At 45.8% G+C, this 24,282-nt stretch overlaps 1 protein-coding gene across 1 annotated transcript; it reads left to right on the top strand.

The window, feature by feature from the left end:
* Positions 1-2,841: 2,841 nt before the first annotated feature.
* On the top strand, positions 2,842-22,812 carry SHISAL2A (shisa like 2A; the record flags this gene model as incomplete). Its single annotated transcript, XM_082376274.1, is given in 5 exon segments — positions 2,842-2,884; positions 3,550-3,778; positions 10,279-10,418; positions 20,387-20,480; positions 20,482-22,812. Coding segments are annotated over 5 exon segments (771 nt in total). The 3' UTR covers positions 20,747-22,812.
* Between the last annotated feature and the right edge of the window lie 1,470 nt (positions 22,813-24,282).

Raw genomic sequence — 24,282 nt, 5'->3', positions numbered from 1 at the left:
CGGCCCACGACAGCGAGGGGCGTTTCTTTCCGGACCCCTGAGGACCGGGCTCCGGAGCAAGGCTGCCAGGTCTAGAGCGCATTGTTTTGAGAACCACGCAGAAGGGGCTTCCAGTTACTGTGGCTCGCTGGGTGCCAGGCTTCATGCTCTTCCATCTTCACTACTGCCCTAATGCAGAGAGGGAAAGTGACCTGCCTAAGGTCACACCGCAGGTGATTGTAGCTTATTACTTGCATATCCTTAAGCAAGTTACTTAACCTCTCTGGGTCCAGTTTTCCTATGGGTAGAGTGGGTGCAAAATTATGTGTGTATGTGTGTATCTGGAAGACTCCATACCAAAGTATTAATAGATATTTCTACCTGGTGAGGTAATGGGTGATATTTTTTCTTTTGGTTTATCTATATTTTCTAATTTGTTGTTTTATAATAAATATGTACATATTTAATTATTTTTATTTTTATTAAGAGAGTAACACTGCACAGAGTTGTGAGGACTGAAGGAGACTATGAAAAGCACAGAGCACAATTTCTAGTTCACAGTGTGTTCTCCATAAATGTGAGTTCTCCCTGCTCACTCTTCCCTCCTACACTTTCCTTCCCCTCTGGTTGGAGACTCTGGCCCCCAGACCTCAGGTTGGGAGGAAGGAAGGGTCTATTTACTAGCCGTGTGGCTTTGGATAAATCACTTGACCTCTCTGAGTCTCAGTTACCTTCCCTGCAGAATGGGAAGAAAAACACCTACCTCAAAGAAAGTTTTCAAGGACTACATGACATGCAAGATGGGAAACTGCCTGACACATAGTAGGTCTGCAGTAAGTGTCTGTAGGAAGAAACATGATGGACATGATGAAGGAACAAGCATTAGAGTAGGTTCTAGACCAGAAAAGGTAGAAGATTTTAGCATAGATTCCAAAGAGCCCAAGGGCTCCATTGATAGAGTTCAGCATGGGAGAGGTCCATGAACTTGGATTGAAAAAGATTACATCCTTGTTTTCACTACCTCTAAGTCAAATTTAGCATTTCCTTCTATCATGCATGTAAGCAACAAATCACAGTGTTATTAGCAGAACCTGTGACTTTGTCACCAATAGAAATCAGTTATTTTTGTATTGCATTACAGTAGCAATATCTTGAAATACTGTTTACACTCATTCACCATCTCAAAGTTACAATAGTTAACAGATGAACCTCTCTATCTCATTATTTAATATGTTAAAAAAGAACTAATTCACAAAATAGCTATTTTGATAATGATTCTACATAATTGATATCCTCTGTAATCCTAAGTAATTTACTTTTTGTAGTTAAAAATATTCTTCTGAATAGGGGACCATAGTCTTCATCAGACTGCCAGAGAGGACCCTTGGCTAGACAGACATGGATACTAGTCCTGCCTGGGCCACTGGCTGCTTTGTGACATTGGCCTTGTTATTTCTCTCAGGGGCACGATCATCCCTGCTTGGCTCACTCCACAGGGTTGCTGGAGGAACAAATTAATTCTTGGCTGGAAAAGGGCTTTGGAAACTGTTGACAGCTTCCCAATTTTGCCAAAAGCCAGAGCAGAGTGCTTTGCACCTCATAGCTGAATCCCATGTCTCCAGGAGACCTCGATCCTTCCACAGGACTCCACCCTTTCTCTTTGCTCTCCATCTGATAAAGAGGCCAAAGTGCACCTCCATTAGAGTAGTCATCCAGTTCCCAGTTTCCAGAGATTCACAGCTGAGGGGAGGAATTTTCTGGAGGATAATAACAATTCCTTCCAGTTTTCATGTTTGACCTTACAGTGACCCTTGAAGACACTACCCCCTCAAAACTCTTCCCTTCTCCTTCAGATGGTGATCCCTCTGTGGCCATGGTCCCTGAATTTCCCCCTTCACTGCCGTGTCCTGTGATCATCTGTCCAACTCCCCCACTATACTGTGTTTCTCAAGGGCAGACCCAGATCTGATCTCTCTCAGGGGCCCCAGAGCCCAGGTCAAGGCATGGCACACATCAGTATCTGAGGAGCTGACCTGGATGAAGAAAAGGAACCTGAAGCACAGAGAGAAAAAGCAGAGAAGGGGTAGAGCTAGGGCTTGAGCCCAGATCCCCTGATGCCCATGATTTATCCCATACACACTGAAAGCAAGGGATGGAGGAATAGGGACTCCCAAGGCATCACATTAGCTATTTCCTACTCTACCCACTGCTGTGAGAAATGAGGAGAGCTAAGTATTTTGTAATCTTGAGTGAGTCCCTGCCCATCTGTACAATGGGAGGTGTCAGATTCAGTGGCTTTCAAATCTTTTTGACCTGACTCAAAATAAGAAATGCATTTTACATTGTGATCTGGACCACAGTACACAGAGACACATGTAAATGAAACAAACATTTTATGAAGGAATACTTAACTTTGCTATTTGCAGTACACATTTTCTATTCCATTAAATTTTTTTTTTTTTAATGCCAGCTGTAACTCAGCAACTGATTACATGACCCATAGGTCCTTTTCAGCCCCAACACTCTGTGATTGGCTGAATGGGAAGTATTGACAACTAAAGTTCAGCAGTCCCTAGTCCTGGCTCAGTGTAATTGGGCCATACTGTGCACTTCTCAGAGCCTGGGTTTCCCCAGTGTACCCTGAGAGGACAGACAGGCAGTCTCCAAAGGCTTCATACAGTTCTTTCAGACTGTGGTTCTCTGATCCTAGTGAGAACACTGACCCTGTGATCTGGAAATGGTGTGAGAATGGAGAGGTGTGTTGGCTTTGCTCCCTGCTGGGTGGAGTTACCATCTGGACATCCACTAGCCCCCCTTGTCCTAGGCCAGTGTGGCAGAGAGTATGAACAGGGGAGCGTGAACATGTCAGTGCATGAGTTAGCTGCTCAGGGAAAGGAAGTGGCAGGCAAGGAAGCCAGAGGATGACAACATATAAAAGTCACTGGAAAAGAGGCGCTGCGAGAACCCCAGAAAGAGCAAGGGCTTGGGAACAAGACAGACCCACGTTAAAATCCCGTGGGCTTAAGAGCCCGGGAAAATGACTTTTATTTGACCCTAAGCTCTCATTTATAAAATAAGTATGAAAATCCCTGGTCCTCTGGGTTGTTGTGAAGGTTAAATGAGGTCGTGTATTGATCACCCCTATACTGACTCTACTGTGTGGTCGATGGCAGGTCCCCTGTTTGTGTCCTGCGCTAGCCTGGGACTGCGCCGCACAGCGCCTAGCACAAGGGCGGGTGCTCAGCGCAGGTGTGGAATCCGAGCCGGTGGCTTCGATTCTCGCTCTGCCACCCCGGACATGGGCTGTCTCTCTGAGCACCCAGCGCCCTAGTGCATAAACTGGGAACGTAGTGGGGCCGGTGGGGGACGCTGGCAGAGACGCGGGCGGCTCCCTCCTCCCGGCTCCGCGGGTCGCCCCCCGCCCCGCGCTCGAGCGCCGGCTCCCGGCCGCCTTCCCGCCGCTCTGCACGCCCTCCTCCTCCCTCCCTCTCCCTCCTCCGTCTCTCCTCCTGCCGAGCCCTGTCGGCGTACCTGGTCGCCTCCCTCCGTCCTCGGGGACTCTAGGTCTCTAACCGCTGCGTCTCCGCGCCCCTCGCTGTGTCTTCCTCGTCTCTGCGTCAATCTCTGTCTCTCTGCTTATCTCTGCCTCTCTCCTTGTATCTTCCTCGGGCTCAGTTCTGTCTCCGTCCGTCCGTCTCTCGGCGGCCGTCTTCTGCTGCGGCTTCCGCGACCACAAGTACTGCTGCGACGACCCGCACGGCTTCTTCCCCTGCGAGCATAGCTGCATGTGGTGGCTCAGGTACTGGCCCTGGCCCTAACCCCACCTAGAACCCCACTCCAGTCTTAGCCCCCTTGCTCCATGCTCGGCCCAGCCGCCTGCTAAAGCCTCAGTCGTTACCCCCTCAGGCTCTCGCCCTGTCACCAACCCAGCTCCCCCTGCGGCCGCTTCTCTGCTCCATTCCCCCATTTTGACCCAACCATTATTTAGATCCAACCTGGAACCTCACACCAACTCCACCCTGAAAAACCTTCACTTCATTCCCACTCCAGACGTCATCATCCACCCAACCTCAAATTACATAACAAGCCCCAGCCTAACAGCAAACTCCCATCTTGCAGCCTTCACAGGATACCCAAACTCCTCCCTTATCCAAGTACCCACCAGGGTCCCCTCCCTAATGCCATCATCAGCCTCACCCCTGACCTTACCCACTCCCCAGTACTTACTCTGTCAGCAGCCCTGACCTCCGCCTCAGTCCTCCCTGCAACCCCACCTCAGCTCTCCTTCCCCACCCCACTCCAAACATTACCTAGACCTACACTCAAACCTCACTCTCAAGCCTTAATACCTCACCTGATGCTACACCCCAACTCAACCCGAGCCTCAGCCCAACCTCAATTCTTTTGTTCCCCCTCATATTGAGTCATTCTTTCAGCCACCCCTTCCTGAGACCTTACCAATGCCAGACCCTGTGGTGAGTTCTGAGCTAAGGCAGAAGACCAGAGACTCAGAGTTGCCTCCAAGTTCATAATGAGACAATGACATAATGCCACAGCAGAAGCCAGATTAGTGTAATTTGGGTGAATCCCCACCACAGGACCTCAGTTTCCCCACTAGTTCAGAGAAGCAGGTGGTTAGGCCAGTGCTGACATTCCTGGAACCTAAGTGTGGGACTGAGAGGGCAACAGGTCACCATCTCTGTGGGTCTCCAAAGGCCTCACCCAGAGAATAGGACCTGACCCTGAGCCTGCTCTGGGAAACAGGCATCAACAAAAATGGAGTGGGCTGCCTCAGTAGACAGTGATATTCCTGTCTCTGGAGGTATGTGACCAGAGGCCGTATGCCTGCTGGGTGGGAAAGGACAGTCTGCCTCTAAAACCTCTCTGAGCCTCTGTCTTTTCATCTATCAGATGGCGAGGATTTCTGACTAGGGCAAGGACCAAATGAGATCAAGAGGTAAAATCAACTTGGCATATGCCACTAACAATTACAGATATTATTGGTTTTCTAGACTGCTCAATCTGTAATTCCAAAGGATTTTCAGATGGCCAGGTTTTCAGATCCTGCACATTTGGCTGCTGTCACCTGGGGAATTATATTCATATATTCTCTGTTCATCCATATTTTCATTCATTCATTACAGCCTTTGCTTTGTGCCAGGTGCTAGGCTAGGCACTAGAGACACAGAAGTCAATGATTCCCTCTCTGAAGCGCTCACAGTCCATTTAAAGAGATATGACGTGCAACTATAGTATAACAATGGAGTATTTGTTGAAGACCCACTGTGTACTTAGTACTGAGCTGAGTATTGAAATATGACAGCGCTGACCTCCCTTTGAGGTATGGAAGCAGTGTGGAGCTTTGGGGCTGGTTAGATCCTGGTCCAAACTTTGGCTCTGTCCCTTATTAGCTATGTGAATTTGGGCAAATTATCTCCGAGTCTCTTTTGTCATCTTTAAAATGGCAATAGTAATACCTGTCTCATGGAATTGTTGTGAGGATTAAGTACAATAATGCATGTGAAAGTGACTAGTGCATATAGCAGGTGCTCAATAAAAGGGAGTTCCCTTTCCCTGGTTCATAGGTGGGGAAAGTGAAGCTCAGAATATGAAAGTGAATTGTCCAAGATCTTCCAGCAATGCCATGGTAGACTGAGATTTAAAGAACATTACCTAACACCATCCAAGGGCTAGATGCATTCACACATCCACAACCCTGGCACATCTTCTCTCCATCTTACAGATGAGAAAACTTGAAAGAGGTTAAGTTACTATCTTAGAGTACCCCAGTGAGAGGAAGTGGCAGAACTGGGATGAAAACTCAGGCCTGTCTGGTCCCAAGCCCAGGCTTTACCTGCTGCACAAATGTCTAAATCTAGCCTGGCTCTCATAACCTGCTCTACTCAGATCACTTGAAAAGATACTCACTGACCCTCTGCTGTCTTCTGGACACTGTTGTAGCACTTGGAGACACAGACATGAGTAAACCCCTCAGCACCCAGCCAGGATCCCATCCCACTACTACCACCGCCTTTCCTATACACCCCTTGTGGTCCCTCTCCTTGCCTTGGACCCTCCTGAGACATAGAGTGCTTTAGTGGCTCAGACAATGAGCTAGAGGGTTGGATGGGGTGATCTCTGAGGTCACATTGCATGTTGTGTGCTTCCATTCTATGACCCCAAGGGCAGCTGAAAGGTTCTAGCCTGCAGGGCTGACTCTTCCTAGGCATGGCTATAATATGGTTCATAAACATCACTGACAATTGCAAAGTGGAGGAGGGGAACTGGGGTCCTCAGGACATTAGGTGATCAGTGTACTCCAAACCCTGTAACAACCCTTCCGGCATGGGATGTCAGAGCTCTGCCATTGCAGGGTGGAGACCTTGTTTTGTTCTGGACTCCATTTGGCCCTTTTCATGAAAGCTGGCCCTTAAAAACATGAAAATCAGCAGGTAAACACTGTTTCCTTGGATAGTGCTCAAGGAGAATTGCTGTCTTTAAAAGCATGTCTCAGGACTTCCCTGGTGGTACAGTGGTTAGGAATCCGCCTGCCAATGCAGGGGACACGGGTTCGAGCCCTGGTCCAGGAAGATCCCACCTGCTGCGGAGCAACTAAGCACGTGCGCCACAACTACTGAGCCTGCGCTCTAGAGCCCGTGAGCCACAACTACTGGGCCCACATGCCACAACAACTGAAGCCCGTGCCCCTAGAGCCCATGCTCCGCAACGAGAGAAGCCATTGCAATGAGAAGCCCACGCACTGCATCGAAGAGTAGCCCTTGCTCACCGCAACCAGAGAAAGCCCACGTGCAGCAATGAAGACCCAACGCAGCCAAAAATAAATAAATAAAATAAATAAATTTATTTTAAAAAAAAAGCATGTCTCAGGAAATGAAGACTCCCTGTGGAGAAGCAGCTGGTGCTATCACATGTCTGGCTGACTTTCCAAACATCCTTTATCAGTAGTTCTGTTTTTTATCAGGATGTGAGCCAAAGGCAGCAGCCTTGCTGGAGGGCAGAACTGGCGGTCAGGCACTGTATATACACTATCTCATTTAATCTTTATGGACACTTGGTGATATAGTAACTTTTATGAATGAAGAAAATGAAGCTCAAAAGGTGAAGGATTTTTCAGCTTATATGTGAGAGAACCGGGATTCACACTTAGAACTCTCTGACTCAAAAACCCTAACAAATGTTAGACCATCCCTCCAGTTCTTTCCTAGAAGTCACAGTGGGTTACCTATCTTTCAGAGTCATAGATCTGTGAAATCCTAGAAGGCTAGCAGCTCTTCAATCCAATTTCCCACCATAGGCAGGAATCTCTAACTTCATTGAAAGGTGGATTCATCCAGGTCTTGCGCAAACCTGTCCGACAATAGGAAACTTACCACCTCTTGAGGCAGTACATTCACCATGGGACAACTCTGATCATTTGAAGTTCATCTTATACTGAGTACAGATTTTCCCCCTTGGACCCTCCCTTGTTCCCAGCTCTGTCCTTGGGAGCTGGTTCCTCCGTTCCCAGACAGACCATCAGAGCAGTGCCCACTACCTGACTGACCGCTGATCTGGAATATATCCCCCCAGCTTGCTCACCCACTCCTCAAAGGATCCTACTTTTACAGGGCTTTTTCCAGCTAGGTGCCCATGGATGTCCCTTGTAAAGGGTGTGGTCCCAACCTGAACACGAGTCTTCCAGATAACAGCCTTATAAACAGTGAGTATATCTCAAGAATAGAAATAATACTTAGTTAAATACTAAACTAAAAAGTAGTAAACTAGTACTAAAGAACTAAAAAGTACTATATGCTCAACGTGGAAAATGTGGAAAGGACAGGAGAAACAAAAAAGGAAAGCAACCGTGAGAGATCCAGTGTCTTAGCTTGGACTCCCCAGAACACTTGGAGACAAGGATTTGAGGGCAGGTAGTTTATATGACAAGCAATCCTAGAAAATACTGGTACAGGGTGGGGAAGTGAGATGGGAAAGGGAAGGAGCTAATAATGGTGTGTTACCAAGCAAGTCACCACCAAGGGCCACCAGAGCTTAAACTACTGAACTCTGCCAGCCAGTGTAGAACATACTTTCAGAATCATCCCATCTGAGGGCCAGGAAGCTGGGTATTTACATACCAATTTCTGTCAGTCATTGGCTGTGTGCTGGTGGGAGAAGGGAGGCATTAATTTTCCTGTACTTTTGACCTGTTCAACATGCAGACAGAGACTGTTCTGGGCCCAAGAAAGCCCTCAGACAAAGAGATACATTTGTGGGCTTTTGAAACCCTGGCCAGAATATTCCACAACTGTAAGACCCAATGGGACACAGACAGGACATCACAGCCTGTGCTACTCCCAGAGACAGCCCGTTAGCATTTTAGTGTATTTCCATCCAAACTTACCTATGTTATGTTATGCATGTATATGTTATGTTTATGTTTATTTATTTAAGTTAGGACTACACTATATAATTAGTAGTGGGTCCTGCTTTTTTCACTTAACATTATCTCATCAGAATTTATCCTTTATCTTAAATATTATTTGAAAACATGTTTTTAATGGCTCTATACTAGTCCATTGCAGGGATATCCCATAATTTATTTAGCCTTGGGAAAACAGACTCTCCAAAGCTCTAAGGTGTTTCTGTTTAGTGGAAGTTAGCCATCAGCTACCTGGGAGTGAAATCCAACAGAAATGGCAAAGCCAGGAATCTGAGGCTGGGGTCAGGGCTGGAGGTGGGGGTGTGGGCAGAAAAGCTGCAGGAATCACAGGCAGAAAGCGCACACAAACAATCCTGGTGCTACCTATCCCTTACTATTGGGAGAACATCCCACAGTGTTTGACACAAAGTAGGTACTCAATAATAGTTACTAAGTGCCTACTATGTGCTGGAGCTTGTACAAGGAGAGAACAAAGCCAGTTAAACATGGTCTCAGTCTCCCTACAAAGAACACATGAGGAATATGTTGAACTTCTATGCACCAAGAATATTATGTATATCATTCATCCTCACTACCACCTGTGAGGTGCTGTGTTTTGATCATTCTCACTTCTCAAAGAAGCTGAGGCTCAAAAGACTAAGTAATTTCATCAAGATCTCACATCGAGTTAGGTACAGACCTGGGTCCTAAACCAGGTGGGTCTGTAAGAGTTCCAAAGCTCTTTGTTCTTTCCCTACCACACTGGGCTGCCTGACCAAGTAGGAAGTGCTAAAGGTCCAGAGTAGGTGTCCTGGCTGGGTGGGCCTGGCCTGGAAGAAGAAAGGAGAGAGAAAGAGGACCAAGGAAAGCATTGAGGAGGAGACATTTGAGATGGGCCTTCAAGGACAGATAAAATTCTGATGTGGGGAGATGATGGGAGAGATCATGTGAAACAGGAAAGACAGTGGCCCCCCCAAAATGAGCCAGAAGGTAGTTGTCTGGAGACCAGGTGACCAAGGCCTGACTTGGGGCAGAAGCAGTGAGGTTGCGGGGTGAGGGACCAGCAGCAGGGAGGTGTTCTAGACATGGAGTCCACACTGGTGCGATGACCCACTAGAGACTGGGTCAGAAATTACCTTGAGGCTGGAAGGACAGCGGGTATTGAACTAAGGCCTGCTATGTGCCTTGATTTTTGATAAATTTATTTATTTTTGGCTGCGTTGGGTCTTTGTTGCTGCGTGCAGGCTTTCTCTAGTTGCGGCGAGCAAGGGCTACTCTTCGTTGCAGTATGCAGGCTTCTCATTGCGGTGGCTTCTCTTGTTGTGGAGCATGGGCTCTAGGCACGCGGGCTTCAGTAGTTGTGGCACATGGGCTCAGTAGTTGTGGCTCGTGGGCTCTAGAGCGCAGGCTCAGTAGTTGTAGCGCACGGGCTTAAGTGCTCTGTGGCATGTGGGATCTTCCTGGACCAGGGCTTGAACCAGTGTCCCTTCATTGGCAGGCGGATTCTTAACCACTGTGCCACCAGGGAAGTCCCTTGATTTTTAAGAAACAGCAGTGTGGGGAGGGCTCTTTAAGATCATCTCTAGCTTCCTGGGGTGGGAGCAGGTTGAGGAAAGGAGAGGAGAAGAAAGGGAACACATACTGAGTCCCAACTACATGGTGACACTGAGCCATGTCAAGTTATGTATGTGGTGAGTACTTGCCACATACTTGATGCTCTTTCCCATGCTTAGGCCCAGAAAGCCTGTTTAAGGCAAGGAGAGACAGAACAAAAGTTAAAGTCGGCTGATTCCTATAACACCTACAATACTTCTCTTATAACATGCTGCTTCCCAAGTCCTTTTCTGACCCTCTGCTCCCTTATGGTTTTCTCTCCCCAGTATTGGTGCTCTTGTGGGCCTGTCCATAGCAGCAGTGGTCCTCCTGGCCTTCATTGTCACCGCCTGTGTGCTTTGTTACCTGTTCATCAGCTCAAAACCCCACACAAAGTTGGACCCAGGATTAAGCTTACAGACTACAGGTAAGAAAGAGGTCACATGATTTCCTTGTATTCAGCAGGTTAGCACCTTCTCAGAGGGGAGATATTTAGAAATGATGTTTGGAACATTTGCTTCATAAGTGATTCTGAAGCAGCAGCACATTTCTCAGGAGGTTCATGATATGAACATTTCCATCCCAAACTCTTCCATGTGCTCCTTGTTAATCAAAATAATTTGATTATAGTCAGCATCCTATTTGTTACAGGAAGATGTTATTAAACATCCTACAATATATAGGACAGCACCCTACAATAAAGAATTATCTGACCCAGAATGTCAATAGTGCTGATGTTGAGAAACCCTAGAATAGAAAGAGACTCCAGAAACAGACTAATTAAAGAATATAATAACATGAATAAAATGTTTAATTTTAAAAATAAGGGAAATATTGGCAAATTTGCCTACATCAAATACAAATAGACATCAAATACAAATAATACAAAAGATACTGTACATAAAGTTAAAAAACAAGTGGACTGCAAAGATATAAATACACACACGGTCAATCCTAATTATTTGCAGTTTCCATACTTGTGAATTTGCCTACTTGCTAGAATTAATTTGTAACCTCAAAAATCAATACTTTCAGTGTTTTTGAGGTCATGTGCAGATGTGGATGTGCACAGAGCAACAAAAAATTTGAGTTGCCCTATCACACACATTCTCAGCTGAGGTTGAACAAGGAAGGCCATGCTCTGCCTTCTTGTTTCTGCTCTTATACAGTAAACAAGTGTCCTTTTCGTGGTATATTTAGTGCCACATTTTTGCATTTTTATGATTTTTGTTGGCGGTTTCGCTGTTGAAAATGACCCCCAAATTAATGCTGAAGTTCTGTCTAGTATTCCTCAGCACAAGGCTGTCATGTGCCTTATGGAAAAAATACATGTGTTCAGTACACTTTGCTCAGACAGGAGGTATAGTGCTGTTGGCCATGAGTTAAATGTTAATGAATTAGCAATATATATTAAATAAGGTGTTTTTAAACAGAAACACACACAAAACAAAGTTATATATTGATTGACTGACAAAAATGTGACCAGAGGCTCACAGGAACCTAACTTTGTATTTCCCCAAGGAGCAATAATTCAGTATTCGCTAATTCAGTGTTTGTGGTGACTTTTTAGAACATAACTACAACAACTAATGAGAATCAACTGTATCTAAAATAGAGACAGGATTGATATCCAGAATATATAAGCATATCTTTGAACAAGTGAGAAAAACATAATCCACTAAAAAATACAAATGCCCAACACACATGAAAAGATGCTCAACCTTACTAATAATCAGGAGAATGCAATTTAAGAATGACATACCTTTTTTAAAACGATTACATTGGCAAAAATCCAAAAATGGATCACATTAATAGTGAGAAGGTTACATGGGGGGAATGGATACTCTCATATACCACTGATAAGAATAAATTGGTAAAACCACTTTGTAGAGCAATTTGGCACTGTCCATTTAAACTAAAAATGTACATACCCTATAACTCAGTAATTCCACTTTTCTAATTATCTGCCTTAGAGATATAGTTGCACTAGGAGAGGACTTGTAAAGATGGATTCCATGACAGCTTGTCACACTGGAAACAAACTAAATGTCCATCAGTAGAGGAATAATAAAATATGATACTGCAGTTAAAAGGAATGAATTAGCTCTAAATAGACCATCTCATTTGCTCTTCACAATAACCAGGCAGAGTACAGAACTTATTACTATCCATTTTACAGATCAGGAAACCGAGGCCTCGGTCACCTAGTGAGTGAGTGACAGAGCCAACTCCATCTCCACCTTCCTTACTCTCCTTATCCCTGTGCTGAGAAAGGGAAGTCCCTACTTTATACCAGATACCATTTGAAACTTTACATGCACTATCTTGTCCAATTTTCCAAACTACCCCAGTGAGGTAGGTGTTATTATCACCCATGTTACAGATGTGAAAACCAGGTTCCAGAGAGGTCAGATGACTTGCCCAAGGGGTCACAGTTTGTAAATTGTGGAGCTGGAATTCAAATATGTGTGTTTTTCTGCCTCCAAAGTCCTACTCTTTCTGCCTCACCAGGCCAGGGGTGTGGGGTGCTCCTGCTGTGCCCTGCTCCCCTCATCTCCCCCCACCCTATCCCCTGGAGCCTTTCTAACTCAGGGGAACACAGTTCACCCGTGCGTCTGTCCTGTGAATGAAAACCACCCTCCTGCTTTTCACTGCTCAGCCACCAGCTGGATTATTCAATTATTCAGTCACCAGGGTTTGACACAGCTTGTGTTCTTGCTTTTTGCTTCTTAACTTTTCAGATGGAAAATGCATTTCCTGACTGTTCACTAAATGACAGTTTTTGGCTCTCTCTGCCTTTTGCCCAAACTCAGCTCTTAGTTCCTCCCTTTCTTCTTCATTAAGTGCTGTCCTCTCCTTCCTCTGAACCCACAGCATCAACCCAGGAGCCTCTTGTCCCTCCTGCATCTGAGACGTTTACAGGCCGCTACCTTACACTCATCAGAGCTTGCCCCCTTACACAGACTTTCATCTTTTTCCGTCTCCTTCTCTAGTAGGACATGTAGAGAGATCATTAGCCCCATTTTACAGGAGAGGAAATCAAGGCTCAACCAAGGGAAGTGAATGGCCAAGTCTACACAGCTGGTGAGCATGTATTGCTGGGATGGCAACCCCGATCTCCCGACTCTAAAGCCCACACTCATTGCACATGGTACCTGGGGTCCTGATCTCTGAGTCTGGGGGCAAGGACGGGATGGGGAGTTCATTGGCAAGAGCAGAGTGGAAATAGAACAGAGCTTCTGAAAATAGGCTCCTTCTGCTGCCCAGATGTTCTGTACTGTCCCATTACCCCCACCCTACTCCATCCCTCAAACTTGGGATGCAACAAAGACTGTAAACTTCTTTCTTCTTGTACTTTGTGAGGAACTAGCTTGATCAGAAGGCTGACCGAGCTTCTACGTTTGTGCTAGGCACTATGCCCCAAGGACTTTAAACATATCATCCCATTTAACCCGTTCAACTACTCTACCAAGTGGTTATCATCAATCCTATTTTACAGATGAGGTGAGTGAGGTAAGTGTGGAATTGATATTCCAACCTAGGTACCTTTAATAAGAGACAAAACGTGGGGGGAAAAAAAAAGAAAGACAAGAGTTCAGTTCTCATCCTCCTCTGAAAAGTGTTGGTGGGGATATCATTCATCAGCCATTCTCACTAGCTCATAGGGCTCCTAGAAATCAAGTCTGATGTTCTCACTGTATCAATGGGTTGCTGAGGCCCAGAAAGGGACATTCATGTGCCCAAGGTCACCCAAGCAACTGGCCAAGCCTTTGCCTCCTGGGCCAAAGATCTTTTCCCGTAGCAGGCCCTCTTACCTTCCAGGAAGGGTTCCACTTCCTCAGAGCCCACTGCTTTTTAATTAACCACACTTGGGGAGGTAGTACCTATGACCCAAACAAGCCTCAGTGATGGGTCAGTCTTGACTCATCTCCAAGCAGGGAGAGAATCTGAGAACTCCTTTCCTGGCTGGTCACTACAGGCTAATACCCCAGGTAATGGGGGGACTGGCTGAAAGGTCCCTGGAGAAAGGTGGGAAAGCACAACCCTGGGCTGGGGTGTCAGAGAACCTGGCTCTAATCCTGGCTTTGTCACTCTCATTGTGTGGCCTTAGGCAAGTCACTTCTCTCTGGGCCTCAGCTTACTCTGTAAAATGTGTACAATAATACCCACTAAGAAAGCTGTAAACCTAGAGGTGATGCTTACATAGGAGCTACTTAGTCTCCGATACATGGTAGACTTTTAACAATGAGTAACCCTCATTTTTGTTATTATTAGGCACTAGATTTTTACATGTTAGTCTCCTCAACCTGTCTGTTAATATCTCAAATATAGGAACCATGTCTTAAGTGCCTTTGTATCCCCAGCACCTAACAGAGTTCCTAACCTATACTAAGGGTATGCCTGCTCTGTGCAAAGAGCCCAAGCTTTGGAATCAAGCAGAATGGAAAGTGTATCCTGGATCCAATACTTAATACCTGTGTCAGTGCTAACCTTCTCTGTCTGGGCCTCAGTTATTTATCTATAACATGGAATAAAAACACCCACCTCAGAGAGTTGTTAGGAGAATCAGATAAGATTTTTGTACCAGCGTGTTTTAGCCAAACATGGATCTTATTGTAACTTGAAAATTGAACTTTTTATATTTGCCTTTAGGCATCCTCCTCTCCAAGTGCCTCTTGGCTAGCACCTTTATAAGATAGAACTCCCTCCCCCAGGCTTCAGGCACCACTGAGGGACTTTAATAACTTTCATTATATATTAGCCAGAGGAAGAGGCAGAAATATATATGTGTACTCAAGAGTTGGACCATTGCCTATTCTTCTGGTTTCCCTGGAAGGGAATTGAAGTGTTGTGGAACTGAAGACCCTGGGATTCCCTCACATATGTGAGGGAATCCGTGGGATCTGGGAAAGATAATCATATAAAAAAGACATGCTGGGTCCATAAGTTCAGTATGAACCTGCATTGTGATGTATCTGCCAAAAAAGTGTGAGTGGAAGCTCAGATTACATTAACAGAATTATAGAGTCTGGAAGCAAGAGAATGATGGTCCTTCTTTACTCCCAGTTGAATAGAATGCATCAGCAGTCACAGCTCAGAGGTAACATTTTAGCATCCACTCCACAGGTTCCCAACTTTGGGTTCCAAATATATCACCCAAGGGTCCCCAAATATAGCAATGAGGATTCTTGAGCAATTTCCAATATTTCAAAGGTTTTACTGGGACCAAGTTTCTTTGTTTTGAGCTAGAATTATATTAGTCCAAGGAAGGTAATTAGCACGCACTCTTTCCTGCTAATCAGAACTCTTTAATAGAAAATGGGAGGGGGGCAGCTAGTACCTAATAAAGGCAGTCTATTATACAGACAGAATCCTTTACAATTTGGAATTCCAGGGAAAAGAAAGAGAAAAACAAGACCAGCCCTACTTTCTACCCCATTTTATAGAATAGTAACTGAGATCCAGAGAGGAGAAGAAGTTAGCCCAAGGTAGCACAATGATTTAATATCAGAATGAGGATTTGAGCCAAGGTTTTATAGCTCCTAGAAGCCCAAGGATTCCCCCTGAACCCTGACTGCCAGCTGCTCAGAGACCCACAATTTCAGAGGAACTTTGACCAATCAGAAGGTGATCAGAGACAGGTGACCAGCTTGGTCTGAGAACCAGATTATGTGAGTATCGGTTGAAGAGCTGGGGCCATTTGGCCTCAAGCAAAGGAGTCTCAGGGTTCACAGCCTAGGACCTCCAGTCTCTGCAAGGCTACCCTGGGGCGCGAGGAAGAGACATTTTGAGAGAAGCCAGAGAACAGAGTTGGGATCAGTGGGGGAAGCCATAGGAAGGCAGATGTTGATTCAATAAAGCTGGGTCTTTCTTAGAATAAGACCTGAAATACTTTTGTAAAGCGCACCCTCATCACCGTGGGTCATATTTAGTTCATCAATTGTAACTCTTGGTTTAAAAAAAAAAGAGCATCCCCAAGCCTGGAAGGTAACCAGGAAAAGGCTAAATGTGGGATTCAGTGAAAGAGATTTTTGCATTGAATAGAAGATTGAACTAAATCCCTGTACCAAATGGAATGCCTTAAAATGCAAGCTTAAATAACAAAGGACCCCAAAGAATCTGCAAAACAGACACAGAGAGATGCACAAAACAACCTCCTAGACCTAATAAGTGCATTCAGCATGGTCATAGTATGTAAGGTCAGACCCAAACATCAATTGTATTTATATATACCAGCAACAAACAACTGGAGACCAAAATTTTAAATATAATATCATCTCTAGTCACTCCGAAAAAAAAGAAATACTCTGGTATAAAACTAACAAGACATGTACAGGAGCTATACGATAAAAAATACAAAATGCTAATGAAGAAAAGCAAAGAAGACTTAAATAAATGGAGCTAGAACACATATTAAAGCCACAATGAGATACCACTTCTCATCTATCAGAACCGTAAAATAAAAACATTGACAATCCAAAGTGAGGATATGGAACAACTGGATCTCTTATATACTTCTAGTGGGAATTACAATGGTATAGCCACTTCAGAAGACAGTTTGGTGTTTTCATAAAGTTAAACATACTTACTATATGTATTAGTTTCCTATGGCCACTGTAACAAATTACCACAAACTTGGTGGCTTAACATAATAGACATGTATTCTCTCACAGTTCCGAGGGCCAGAAATTCAAAATCAGTTTTGCTGGGCTGAAATCAAAGGCTCCATGGGCAAATCTGTTCCTTACCTCTTCCAGTTTCTGGTGACTGCCAGCATTCCTTTGCTTGTAGCTGTATCACTCCAATCTCTACCTCTGTCTTTACATCACTGTCTGTGAGTGTCTATCTCCCTCTGCCTTTCTCTCTCTTTTTAAAAAATATTTATTTATTTATTTATTTATTTGGTTGCTCCGGGTCTTAGATGCAGCTCACAGGCTCCTTAGTTGTGGCTCGTGGGCTCCTTAGTTGCGGCATGCATGTGGGATCTAGTTCCCTGACCAGGGATCAAACCCAGGCCCCTCTGCATTGGGAGTGTGGAGTCTTATCCACTGCACCACCAGGGAAATCCCTGCCTTTCTCTTATAAGGGCACTTGTGGTGGCATTTAGGGTACATCCAGATAATTGAGGATAATCTCATCTCAAAAGCCTTAATTTCATCACATCTGCAAAAACCATATAAGGTAACGTTCACAGATTCCAGAGGTTGGGATCTGATATCTTTGGGGGTCACCATTCAATCCACTATACCATACAAAACAGCAATCACACTCCTAAGTGGTCCTAGAGAAATGAAAATGTATGTCTGCACAAAAACCTATATACAACTGTTCATAACGAATGAACTGTCAATACACATAACAACTTGAGTGGATTGCAAGGTATTAAACAGAGTGAAAAAAGCCAATCTCAAAAGTTGTACACTGCATAATTCATCTATATAACACTTCTTAAATGACAAAATTATAGTGTGGAGAAGGGGTTAGTGGTTACCGGAGTTAGGTTTAGGAGGAAGGTATGACTATAAAGGGGTAGCATGAGAAGGTTTCTTGGTGGTGATGGAACAGTTCTTAATCCTGATTGTGGTAGTGATTATATAAATCTACACATGTGGTAAGCTTCCATAGTACTATACACCAAAAAATAAGTCCATATAAAAATGGGTAAAATTGAATAGGATCTGTAGTTTAGTCAATTGTACTATGTCAATGGCAGTCTCCTAGTTTTGAAATTACTCCATGGTTATGTAAGATGTTATCATTGGGGAAAGCTAGGTGAAGGGTACAATGGAACTCTCCACTATTTTTGTAACTTTTTGTGAGCCTTAAATTATTAAAAATAGAAAGTTCAAAACAAAACAAAACAAAAAAGGAATTGTTTGGCTCTGTAGATGAGAAGTCCAAAAGTAGGATGAGCTTTAGGAATGGTTTCAGTAGAAGTTCACAACGTCCTCATGCTTGTGGCTTTGTCCTCTGAGATTCTCTCAGATCTGCCCTCTATCTTGTGTTGGCTTTCTCCTCAGACTGATTTTTTCCCATGGTAGTAAGTTGGCTGCCAGCAGTCCCTGGGACTGTGTGCTTTTTGTTCCCGTCTAGCCAGGAGGAGAAAGAGGGAGCTATCTCTTCCTTCAACCAGGAGGGAAAAAAAAAGGCCTGAGCTCTACCCTGATTGGACTACCTCAGGTCCTGTGCCCACCCTAAACCAATCACTGAACCCAGGGAAATGCTATGCACTGATTTCTCATCCCTGTAGCAAAGGAACAGGATTACTTGATGGGCTCGGATCAATCAGGCCCCCCTGCTGGAGCTGAGATGGGGCTAATCCTACCCAAACATAATTGCTATTACTGGGTGGGAAGAGGTGGAATGGATGTTGTGTAGCCAACTCCAATGTCCCATACAGCCTCCTTCTTTTTTTTCTTTTTTTAAAATTTTGTTTATTTATTTATTTTTGGCTGTGCTGGGTCTTCATTGCTGCATGAGGGCCTTTCTCTAGTTGTGGCGAGCGGGGGCTACTCTTCATTGCAGTGCACAGGCTTCTCATTGCGGTGGCCTTGTTGCAGAGCACAGGCTCTAGGCACGTGGGCTTCAGTAGTTGTGGCACGTGGGCTCAGTAGTTGTGGCTCACGGGCTCTAGAGCACAGGCTCAATAGTTGTGGCGCATGGGCTTAGTTTCTCTGCGGCATGTGGGATCTTCCCGAACCAGGGCTCGAACCCATGTCCCCTGCATTGGCAGGCGGATTCTTAACCACTGCACCACCAGGGAAGCCCTACAGCCTCCTTCTTGAAATTCACTCTTCCCTTGGTTTCAGAGGCACCATTCATCCTTGGTCTCTTCCATCAATGGGTTTTAAAGCATAGGAGTTTTCTAGACAAAGAAGGTATAAAATGTCATTCCAGGCAGAAGAAACAGTAAAAGCAGAGACCCAGAGATGTGAAGGAATGGACCCATTCAGGGAACAATGAAATTTTGGTATAATAAAGCATAGAGTTCTTGAGGGAAGAGTAGTAGTAAAAAAGCCACAGAAGGGATGATGGGGCTAGTACATGAAGAACCTTGAATGCACCTCAAGGATCACGGGTAATGGGAAGATGTTGAATGCTTTTGAGAAAGAGCAGTACATGAACTCACTTCACCTTAGAAAGATCTCTTTGGACTTCCCTAGTGATGCAGTGGTTAAGAATCAGCCTGCCAATGCAGGGGACATGGGTTCGAGCCCTGGTCCGGGAAGATCTCACATGCCGTGGAGCAGCAAAGCCCATGTGCCACAACTACTGAGCCCGTGTGCCACAACTACTGAAGCCCACGTGCCTAGAGTCCGTGCTCGGCAACAAGAGAAGCCACCGCAATGAGAAGCCCACGCACTGCAACAAAGAGTAGTCCCCGCTCGCCACAACTAGAGAAAGCCCACGCGCAGCAACAAAGACCCAACACAGCCAAAAAAATAAAATAAAATAAATAAAAAGATCTCTCCGGCTATAGCCTGGAAGGTGGACTGGAGGGGACCCAACCGAAGGCTATTTTGCCTGGGCAGAAGAAAATGAAAGCCTGACCTAGTGTGGTGGCCTTGAGGATGGAGAGAATGGGTGGAAATGGCAGATAGTGATTTGGTGGAATCAACAGGACCTGGTGAATTGCTTGACTTTGGAAAGGGGTAGGGGGAGAAGGTGTGAGAGTTGACTCACATTTCTGGCTTGAACACTTGATATACTTTTTTTTATCCAAGAAGGCAGGAATGCTTAATTGTGTCAAATGCTCCCGATAAGCCAAGGGAGACAATAACTTATAAGTAACCATGGGATTTAGTGACAAAAAGTTTCAAGTTCTGTTGAGGGCAGAAACCAAGCAAGCTGCAGCAGAATAAGTCATGAATGGGAAGTGGGATATAATAAGGCCAAGTGAGCTTCCTATCAAGCTCAGGTATAAAAGGAGGAGAGGATTAAGCAGCCAGTGAAGAGACTCATGAAATCTGTTCTTAAAGCAGAGAATAATGTATGTTTTTAAAATTTCCAGCACTTCCCTGCAGGCTAGCTGTGTAGTAAGCCTGTATCTTCACCTATAAAATTTTTAATAGTACCTACCACACAGGTTTTTAATAGTTTAATAGTACCTACCACACAGGTTTATGGTGAAGGTGAAGTCTTCACATGTCCTAACAATTGTTTATTGTCTGTCTCCCCCATTAAACAAACGTTAAGTTCATGAGAAACATTGACAGTTCCTAGTTCATGATGTGGTATATTGTTAATGAATATTTGTTAAATGAATGATGCATTTAAGACTCTGAGCACAGTCCTGCCCAAGGTAAGCACTCAGGGAAGTTCAGCGTGTATGATCCTGATGGAAAGGAAGGGCTGCAGGAGGAAGCCCCACGCCCTCGGCTTGCTGTTTTCCAGACCCTGACGAGGTACCGCCTGACTGCCAAGGTGGGAACATGGGCAATTCAGTGGAGGTGCCAGGAGTGAACCCTCTCGGGCAGAGTCACCCTTCCTGAACCCATGGCGCACTGCAATGAAGAGCAGGCCATGGACCCCACACGCCTCCTCCGGCACTGCTTCATGGCTACAGTGACGGCTGGTGACATTCCGGGCAGCCCAGAGGAGGACCCTGTCCCCAGTCTAGACCAGCTCCATAAACACCCAGTAAATGTCTCTGCACCATCCTCTTCTGGAGTCTCTCTTCTTGGTAAAAAGGTGGGGCTGGGGATAATCAAAGGGACTTTGGAACCTAGAGGCATAAATGAGGGCTTTTCCTAGCAAACCCACTCAGGTCTCACTGTGGATCCAACCATGGTGCTCTGCCTGGCCCACTGTGGGCCGAAGGGAGTTTAGACATGGGTCCCCGGTAAAATGGTCGTAACAGCTGCAGGCGATCAAGGAGAAGCCTGGGGCCTGTGGAGACTCAGAGGAGCCCCTCGCCTAACCTGGGGAGTCAGAGAATTCGGACTTGGTCTTCCTGCCACAGAGCAGATGTACTTAGGAAGCCCAGGGAAGATGACCAGGACCCTGGGGCAGGTGACTCGTGCCCCTCCAGCAGCTCTGTGTCGCTCCTGGAGTGAGTCCCTTGCCAAGGAACAGAAGGAGAGGGAGTGTAGAGTACATACACAGGGCCCAGCCGTATTTAATATCATTCAGTTCCTCAGGTGAATGAAAGAGTGAATGATCACGTGAGGGAGGGAACGAATGGTTAATAGGCTCCACAGTGTGGCCTAGATAAAGTCCCTTAGTCTAGCTGAGCCTCAGTTCCCTTGCAGGGTCACGGTGAGTGTTCAATGAGTTGATGGATATGAACTCTCTTCCTAAACATGAAAGTGCTACAAAAACTCCAAAAATTACAGGTGAGTGTTTTTCAATATAACTTAGAAATTAAGAGCAGGGACTCTGGGGCCAAATGCCTGCTTTAAATCTGGTCCCTGCCCTTACTTGCTAAATAACATTTGTGCCTAATCATCTGTACAAGCAGGGATAACAGCAATATCTACCTCGTAAGGCTTGGGGGAGGATTAAACTACTTAGTCCATGCAAAGCATCACACTTAGAACAGTGTTGGCTAACGGAAAGCACTGTGTTAGCTATTATTATTGGGTTTTTAAAATATTATTAGTCTGATAGCAAAGGAATCTTAGGGCAGGATGCTGACTGCCTCCCCTCTCTCCCAGCTGCTCTCCTTATTTTAATTTTGGCAATGGCTTTAGGCTTTGCCTTGGGGGCGCGAGGCAAAGATGGGGAGACTCAGTAGCCACTGAAGGCAGTTCTTGACATTTCTGACAGTGATATGACTCACTACTGGATTTGGCAACAGTGAAATGGTCACTCTTAGATATCTGTGCATGGGGCCTGAACCAGCCAAGGGTATATGATGGGCAGCAAGGCAGGGTGAGTCACCTCAGAAGTGCCCTAGGCTACAAATCAAGAGATTTTGGTTCTGGTCTTGCTTTTTTTGTGGTCTTGTGTGTGTGTGTGTGTGTGTGTGTGTGTGTGTGTGTGTGTGTGTTATTCTCAGCACTCTAAACCCAGCACCTTTGTCCCCTTATTGTACATTCCGTGGTGTCTATCCTGTGCCAGGACCTGTGCAGGTTACCAGAAACAACAGGGAATCAGCCACAGCTCCTGCCCTCAAGGGGTTCATATGGAGGGTGAGGTGGGCACACAAAAGGGCAGTGGGCCCACTGGTGGCCCTTTATGCAGCTGGAGGGAGGAATAAGTGATGTCTGAGCTGAATCATCAAAGATGAGTCAAAGTTTCCAGGTGAGACAGAGTCAGAAGAAATTATGGCCAGAGTACAGCCTGTTCAAAAACAGTGAGAGAGAGCCTAGCACAGCCCAGGAATTGCAAGTTATTTGTTGTAGAGAGAGCTTAGGGTACCTGTGTGTGTGTGTGTGTGTGTGTGTGTGTGTGTGTGTGTGTGTGTGTGTGTGTGTGTGGCAGGAATGGGTGATAGGTGGGAGATTTAGTCACTGATGCTCTACGTGACCTTTCACAGCACAGATCCTGTCTCTCTCCTTGGTACCCCCATTAGGAAAATTCAGTTTTTCTCAGAACACTTTCTGTGCTGGCCTTCTGGCAGGTTACAAGGAAGAATCCTATAAAGACCTTATTTTTAGGCTGTTGATGGTCTGTTAGGGGGAGATGATCTGTAAATTCTAAAAACTCAAGTGGTCATCAGTGGCCTAAGCCCATGGTTCTCAAACTTCAGCCTGCATCAGAATCAGCTGGAGGGCTTGTTTAAAACACAGATTGTTGCTCCCTGCCCCAACCGTGCCCTCGGAGTGTCTGATTGGGTAGGTCTGGAGTAAGCCCTCAGAATTTGCATTTCTAACTCGTTCCAGGTGCTGCTGCTGCTGGGCTGGGACCACCCTTTGAGCTCCACCGGCCAGGAAGAATAAAGAGAATTGGAGCTGCAGAGGCTAGGAGGAGACTTCACACTGAGCAGGGCTGAAGGCCTGGTAGGTTTTCCCCAGCCAGAGCCTCTGTGGATGGGGTGGGGATAGGTGGAAAATAGATTTCTGTGCTGCCTCTGCTGACTTACACATCCCAGGCCCCGTAAAACTCCTCCCCCACCCCCCTCCAGTGCTCCTCCTCATTGCCCTTGTTCAGCTTCTCTGGTTTGAATTCAATCAGCCCCCAGAGCTGGGTCACAATGGGGTTGGCTTGCCTCAGTCCTAGGTTGGAAACAAACTGCCCAACCGGTGGTGCAGGAACCCCCTCCCCCAAGGCAGCCAAGGAGGAAGGAAGCCGGGTGGGCTGACGCACAGACAGAAATAGTCTGAGCTCACTGCCGCTCCTAAGCACACATTGACCGGCAATTATTTCTTGTAAATTGCTTTCCTGGTTATGTTCAGAACATGTGCGTGTGCCTGCCTGAGAACAAACACTCAGAGGGCAGGGGGTGGAGGTGGCTCACTGCGGAGAGGGCTCTAGATGGAGTGGAGCCCAAGTCTCAATCTTCGGCCAAGAATTAGGGAACTCTTGGATCTTAGAACTTGGAAATATTAGAACTTTCCACTCACCTTTATGGCACTCCTGTCAGGTGGTTTTCTAGCCTCTCCTCAAATATGCACATTTGTTTGTTCCTTCAACATTGATTGACAGTGATTCTCTGCCAGGATCTGGGCTAAATGAAATCCCAGTCCCCATCCTCAAGGAGTTCATGGCTATGGCATCTATGGGAGATCCCTATCCCAGCCAAAAGCTTCAGGGAAGGCTTCCTGGAGAAAGTGATGCCCGAATTAAGGCTTGAAGGATCCACTGATGGGGGAACGGGAGTTTGTGGTACAAGACGGAGAATAGCATTCAAGGCAGAGGGAACTGATACACAAAGACCCAGGGCTGAGAGACAGCATATGATGATTTCAAGGAACAAGAAGTAGTTGAGTTTGGTGAACACTACAGTCAAGGTGAGGGATGGTGAGATATAAAGCTGGAGGGATATACGGGCCAAGTCCTGAAGTCTTTGCCACATCAAGGGGCTTGGGCTTCATCCTCCTGGCAAGGAGGAGCCATAGGAAAGGGTTTAAAGCATTGGAAGGAACTTGGCACTTTATGCGATAGTTTTTTATGTTCTTTATGACACTGAAGTAAAATTTGCCACCAGGAGCTCTGCTTTCAGGGCCTGTTCAACAGCTGCCCCTGTGGTTCCTGAAATGTCAGAAGTCTGATGGACAGTGATGGATCGTGTGCCCACAAGAAATGGCTCAAGCCTTGGACATCTCTCCTCTTGTCAGGAGGAGGCCATGCCACTGCCATTTGGGACACTGCTCCTCCTGGTCTGTGTCCAGTTAGCTCAGGGGCCA

This window comes from Balaenoptera borealis (genome assembly GCF_965194805.1).
Source record: "Balaenoptera borealis genome assembly, chromosome: 1".
In the NCBI taxonomy this organism is placed as follows: Eukaryota; Metazoa; Chordata; class Mammalia; order Artiodactyla; family Balaenopteridae; genus Balaenoptera; species Balaenoptera borealis.
Note: the sequence above shows the minus strand (reverse complement) of the source record. Positions and strands in the feature narration are given on the sequence as shown.